Genomic DNA, 7,462 nt, shown 5'->3' on the forward strand with positions numbered 1-7,462 from the left:
CAAGCTTTTAAGTTTGTCATCGTTTATTTGATGTTTACTTTTCTAAACCATGATTGTACATTTATAATATTTAAGTAACTATTTAAGCGCATTATGATTGTTTTAATTTTTGGATATTTTATCTTATCTTATCCCACTTATCATTCGCATTATGGTGTCAAACAACATTCACACAAGACAACACCTTAGTGGTTGTTCCTCTTATTGTGTTTTGCCGGTTTGTGCTACAATTTTACCAGACTTAACAACAAACTGAAACCCGGTTTCATCTAAGTTCCAGATACAGTTCGGTTCATTTAAAATACCCAGCGTTGTATAAAAATCCTCCAGTGTTTTATATAAATCATTGACCGCCTCTCTTGTAGCTGATAGAGCTCGGATTATAGACAAGCTCTCTGATACTCTTAAAGGATTGTCGTACACACAATTTGGGGATTTAAGCCCAATAATCACTTAATCTACAGTTTTACATTAAATTGTAATAGGTGTAGGTGAGCTCCAGATATAGAGAAGATTATATTTTATCTAGATTTAACTAAGTAAAGTTAGTTGTATTATGACTGCTATGATAAAGTGAAAATACGTGTTAGTTAAAAACTACTTACTATAATATTTTTTTTTGATTCTGCTTAATTTAAGGATCAAATTAAATCACATCATTTAAAATCTGCGAACCGTTTATTAAAATAAAATGGACTACAAATCAAATAAAGTTGACCTACAAATCAAATTAAAAGGAACTTCAAAACAAAAAACTTCAGTATCAAAACAAATTAAAATTATCATCAGAAAATCCGTAAAAATTAACATGGTCTTGGTACAATAGCGTTCTTTACGCATCACAGTCACTCTACGACCTCTTCGTCTGTTTCTGTGACATCAGGCTCACACAATCTGTCAATAACTGTCTTATTGGTCGGCAGACTTTGGTACCATGAATGAAGCTCTCGAGGAATAACTCCTTTAGTGCATAAATTTAAGAGATCTTTTTTTTTCGCCTCAGATATAGGCAATGCCTGTGGATATGCCTTTGGAATGGGATAGGCTTTTATCAACTGCCGATTTAAACGGGTTAATAAAGTGCTGATAGTCACTTAGTTGACCATTGAAAGCACTCATCACGATGCGAGGCAGCTTTTGAACCCCCTTAGCAACTGAGGAATGCTCACCTTTCACGTCCGTGGTGCCACTTAGCCTATAATTCAACCCAGCAAGCAATTGACAGTACTTGTCCTTCATGATGTCGAAATCTTCCTTGTCATTGGGGTCCAATATTTGGATTTCGATCGTCAACTCCGAGTATTGGTTAAAGGCCGAAATAAGTTGGTCCTTTTTCACCTTCATCAGCTCCAAATCTGGGTCGGCGCCCAAGCCGCTGACAAATCTCTCTGTCTTCGTAATTACTCCCTTACACTGGCCTCGACAGGCCACCAGACGTTTTAAATCGTCCATATTTTAATAAACTGCACTATAAATAGGCAACACAAATGAAATATTATGGTATAACACCAAAAACAGGAAATTATGTTCACAAGAACCACGCGGCACAAAATTTGAGAAATTGAAAATCATCATCCGAACCAGACGACGCAGAAGAGTCTTGCTCACTCAACCGATCTAATATAGAATTAATCAATACTTTCAACAGAAGAACCGCTTCGGTCTCCTGAGGTAACCGTGAAATACGACACAAAAGATATTTGCAACGTGAGGATAGTCTGTCAGTCACCGACGCAGATAAGTCTCCTTTTGCTTCTAACTCTATCTCCTCTACTTTACGCTGACAGAGTTCTAATTCGGAAGCTTCGTTACTTATGACCAAGTCCTGGAACTTCAAACTACCCTTTTTAGCTAAATCTGCAGTCTGTTTCAACGCTTGACACAAACTGGATCGACGTGATACAGGATTAACCGGAAGTCTACGAATCGCTAGTTCATGTGACATTTCGTCTTTATGTAAATGGGTGATTTTACATCCCGCTTTTATGAAATCCATTTTTAAGATTGATATGTAATATCAGAAGTAAGTCAGTGTCAGGTATTGAATTATAATATTTTAAAGTTAAGTTAAAACTTTATTAGATTTCAACCCTTTTAAAGTATTTCAAAATAATGAGAAAATCTCTTTAAGTATAGCTAATAATTTAGCGTATGAAGTATAGCTTTATTTATAAGTTGGTTAAATTTATAAGTTTAACCTTCAACTCAAACAACAACTTGCAATCCCTTTTACACATAATAACCTTAATACTAAACTATTGCTAAAATGTTTCACTTGGAAATGTCATACTCCATAGGCCATACGTTGGGCACGCCACTGTAATAGGTGTGGGTGAGCTCCAGATATAGAGAAGATTATATTTTATGTTTTTAAGACCGTTACCACAACAGGAAACGTGTTACCATAGAGTGGTCCAGAACCCACCAAATTTACCTACCTAAAAATTCAAAAATGCTTGTGGCTAACTACGAGCATAGATAGGGTCGCGGTTCAGGCCACCATGGAGAGAGATATTGTATCCATATATTTAAGGTAGGACGCCAGGATACTACTCTACTCAAGCGCATGACACATCCAAATGAAAATATCAAATTTATTTAACAAACACCTTTATTCCGTAAAAATACACGATCCGCTACGGCCGTAACACGAGTTATCTACTAGTAAATAAGTACAATAATCACTTCTTAGGTACACCCTTACTTATCTAAATTTAAATTAAATACATCACAGGCATCTCAGTGCCTACCGTCAACAATATCAAAGATTGTCTTCCTTAAATAGCACACCGTCTACAGGACAATTTAAGCCCCAACCTTCAGGGACGTTTAGCAGTAAGAATTTGCTCACAGGGATTACGTGTACAGTATACAGGTTACGTGTTCGGCATAAAGTTTTCTTTCAATATTTCTTTAAAAAATCTATGTTTTAAAGTCTTATCTTCACTGTCACTCCCAAGTAGAACGACGCTGCCACAGGACAGCATGGGCAAGTAATAGCCCCTTCCAAGAGTACCAGGGTCCAGGAGAACCCTAAGAACAAAGAGAATGTTCTAGGTTATCGAAAATTATATTGTAATAAGTTTAGTGTTATCTTTTAAGCTGAGGCACAGCGCTATTTAGATTACGGTAATGAAGCAATTAAAAGACTTACATGCTTTCATTATTTCATGTACCAACGACGGCGCCGGATGAACGCGTGGCAAGACGAAGAGGTGCGTTTCATTGAACGAGGGATTGCTGGAAAATCCACATAAAACACCATATTAACTAATTGCGAAAGACCATCTTAACTCCGCCTTTCCTTCCATCTATTTAAAAAGTGTGGAAACTCACCAAGTTATATTAAATTGAAGAGAAAAGATTAGCAGCCGCCATTATAGGTAGGCTTTAGGACGCTAAGTTACACATTTTGGGACGAGCTGTAACAAAATGCATTAACACTTACCATCTTGAATTTACCACAGTTTTAAGAAATAAAACCCTCACATAGGATACGTACCCCAGGAATTGATTGCCCAAGAATTTCCAAAAGACAGTTTCACATCTTGGAGATCGATCGAACAATCATTCGCCTAAATTCCCATCAGAGGAACCACAGACAAACTGATGAATGAAAACCTCCCATTCAATGGATATTGCGACTGACCGGTCTGACTCAAAGAACAACGTAAGTCAATAAAAGGAATTACTTATTTCGAAAGCTAAAAATACGGCCATTATGTATAACTACGAATTGCACAAATATAAACGAACAACTACTATATGTTTGTTAATAACACTCATCATGCTCGACGGATTGTCTGTGCAGAACCATAGGTTCTTCCGGTTTGAGCGCCATCTTGAATGGAATGCTTTGTGAGCGATTACTTTGTGTTTTGCTCATTAATATTGTTTAACCCTTAAATGCATAGTGATGTATATATACATCACATGTTTGATGGCTCGTGGCTCAATATTCAGATATTTAATATAACGTTTATTACTTTTTTTAAATAAATGTGACATTTACGTAGTAGATTCTGAACGCATCCATAAACTTTTGATTATTTTTTTTTCTGTATTATCATATTTACAAACTTTGGCGCGTAAGTTGCAAAACTGATCGCCACGAAATTTTCAAGTTTAAATTTCATTAACAAATAATTAAAAACACTGGAAGGAATAATTGTTTCTGAAAAGGAAATAAAGTAAGTGGAAGGTATATTATTAACAGGTTTGATAATAATAGTACTGTTTTCTAAAAATTAGTGTTTTATATGTGATGCGTAAATACATCACCATGCAAAATCGGTCCTAATAGAATTCACTGTATTATTTCGTTATTTGAATAACTATTGAGAAGTTTTAGATATTATTTTCTTATAAATTGGCATCCGTGGTATTGGAAATTGGCAGCGTCAGTTGAGTGTGACGCTTTAATATAATATTATTGACTCTAGTCACAGTCATGTAGTTAATAAAACAACCATATGCTATAATTTACGACTTTACTTCTAAATTAAATAGAGGCCTGGCACATCTTACACAAAAAAGATCGGGCAGATATCGTTCTATGTCATTGTAATGTGCTAAATTATTATTGTGCCCACATTTACACAGGTCTCCTATTAATATTATATTTTCTTCTTTTAGATCGATTATCCAAATTGGGAGAACATCGTATAACAATTGGCATAATATACAATCAGGAAGCCACAATCTAAAGATTGATTGTTTGATACTGTTGACCTGTAATAAATTAAACAACATTTGCTACAAACAAAAAATATAACTATGTGATGTTAATAATAAAAGAATAAAACAAGTACTTAATACATTTGAAAAAATAGGCACCTTTTCTAGAAGTGGCTTTTCGCAGTTCTTTTCCATGAAGTAATCCACCTTATTTCTTATAATTTCGCAAATTTGCCAATAACAAAAATTAAACAATGTTAAATCGTCAGATTTCATCATCTTTAGTCGATCTACCTAATTTATGCTTTTAACAAAGGTGAAACGAAATGAAAATAGGTGTTTTAACTTTGCCACCTTTTTATATTTTTAATTTAAAAATAACCAGTTTTTTTTTAAACTATAAAGCACTCCCCTCAACCTCTCTGCTTAGCCTAAAGGTTGACTGACTATAATTAATTAATGATATTAATGACTATTTTTTAGGGTCAATAATTAAAAAGAAAACAATAGTTTCAAAGAAAATTCCCCAAAAATTACGTTTTTTAGTACTAAGCTTAGTTTTGCAAATACAATTATTGGCGTTTTCTATTTTTTGTTAGGATGGCGAAACGGCTACAAGATAGGGATATCGAACAATTATTGGCTGCGTTAGAAGATGGCAACGTGTCTGAGGATGGCTTGGATGACGAGAATGATGATGAGGATTTATTTTACACCGATGCTAGAGAAATTTTGAGAGACTTACTGCATGAGGAAGCTTTTGACGGTAGTCGTGGAACGCACGAAGAACGTACTGCTGATACTGAACAGGATGATAGCGATCCACCACTTGTTGAAGATAGGCATGATAATCAACATTTCGACAAACGGAAGCTTATTTGGAAAGTAGGTATGTATGGGTATGGGTATATGTCTTACGACGAAACTAAAATAACACCTGATTCCGACATCATTGAATCCACCGACAGAACAATACAAGATCTTGATACGCCATATCAATGCTTTAATTATTTCTTTACACCAGATTTTCTCCAACAAATTTCTGATGAATCAAATCTATATTCATGTCAAAAAGACCCGGCTCGTTCGCAGAATATAACACCTAAAGACGTCCAACAATTTATAGGTATTATTTTATTTATGTCTGTCCAACAATTCCCAAGTGTGCGGGCTTATTGGCATGAAAAATACGGTTACGAGCCTGTGAAAAGCGTTATGCCAGTAAATAAATTTGAGCGGATACGAAGTTTACTGCATTTCAATGATAACACAAAACATTTGACAAGAGAGCACCCAGATCACGACCGCTTACACAAAATAAGACCAGTAATAGAACATCTAAATGAAAAGTTTTCATCAATACCAATGGACCAACGTCTCTCTGTAGACGAGCAAATGTGCTCTACCAAAATCGGCCACTTCCTCAAACAATATCTACCTAATAAACCTCATAAATGGGGATATAAGCTCTTCGTTTTGTGTAGTCTTATGGGTTACGCATACCGTTTTGAAGTTTATTCCGGGCAAGAAAAGAAAGATAGACCCGCAGGCGAGCCGGACCTGGGAAAAACAAACAATGTAGTCTTACGTTTAGCCAGGGTGATTCCGAGAATGAGAAATCACATAGTATTCTTCGACAACTTCTACACTTCATTGCCTCTGGTTTATCATCTGGCAAAACAAGGAATACACTGCGTTGGCACCGTGCAGCAAAATAGACTTCCAAACTGTCGTCTACCGGATAAAAAAGAGATGTTGAAGGCATCAGTTCCAAGGGGAACACATGAAGAGAGGATTACGCACTTTGACGGAATTGACTTTTCGGTGACGGCGTGGAAAGATAACAAGATAGTTACGCTTTTATCTGACTACATTGGTTCCGAGCCGATGGGAATTTCCGCACGTTATGACAAAAAACAAAAACAAAAAGTGGAAATACCTTGTCCAAAAATTGTGCAAGAATATAACATGCATATGGGTGGTGTGGACCTAATGGATAGCTATTTAGGCCGCTATCGTATCAGGGTCAAAAGCCGTAAATGGTACTTGCGTTTATTTTATCACCTTTTGGACTTGGCGGTAATAAATTCCTGGATTTTAATGAAAAAGAATTGCATTGCAAAGGATGTTCCAACAAAACAACTACCGAACCTTGGGCAATTTCGCAATGAATTGGCTGATGTCCTTTGCAATATTGGATTAACTTACGGCATCAAAAGAGGACGTCCAAGTAACGCTTCCATCGAACAAGGACTACAAGCGAAGAAACAAAAAGGAACTAGTCATCCTCTGCCAAGCGTCGATGTAAGAAAAGATGGCTTTGATCACTGGCCTATGATTGATACTCGTCTTAGGTGCAAAATACCTAATTGCAACGGGACAACAACCTGGTCTTGCTCAAAATGTAAAGTGCCTCTTTGCTTGAATCCAAGAAATAACTGTTTCACAAAGTTTCATCAATAAATTAGTAATCTTCAGACGCTTAGTAATGTTTAGACGCTAATGCATAGTGATGTATATATGCATCAAGGCTTTTTTTTGATAAAATGTATGTTTTTTAATTACTATGATTTTTTTCTTTATTTTTCCCTGATTCTATCCAACATTACTGATCTATTTGATTTTTTTTGAAGTAATACAAAAAATCATGCATTTAAGGGTTAAAGTGTAATATCGATAGCCTATTATACAGTAAACTAAAAAACACAATCTCTGATGTAATGTATTTTCAGATCTATATGCTTTGATTTGGAGGATACTATTGGGTTGTGTCCCAATTTTATGG

At 35.6% G+C, this 7,462-nt stretch overlaps 1 protein-coding gene across 1 annotated transcript; it reads left to right on the forward strand.

Annotated features, from left to right (window-relative positions):
- The first annotated feature begins 5,105 nt into the window (after positions 1-5,105).
- LOC134794896 (piggyBac transposable element-derived protein 3-like) lies at positions 5,106-7,242 on the forward strand. The gene has a single exon (XM_063766739.1). The coding sequence runs from the start codon at positions 5,278-5,280 to the stop codon at positions 7,138-7,140; it is 1,863 nt and encodes a 620-aa protein (XP_063622809.1). The 5' UTR covers positions 5,106-5,277; the 3' UTR covers positions 7,141-7,242.
- The last annotated feature ends 220 nt before the right edge of the window (positions 7,243-7,462 follow it).

The sequence above is a fragment of the Cydia splendana genome, chromosome 11 (genome assembly GCF_910591565.1).
Source record: "Cydia splendana chromosome 11, ilCydSple1.2, whole genome shotgun sequence".
In the NCBI taxonomy this organism is placed as follows: domain Eukaryota; kingdom Metazoa; phylum Arthropoda; class Insecta; order Lepidoptera; family Tortricidae; genus Cydia; species Cydia splendana.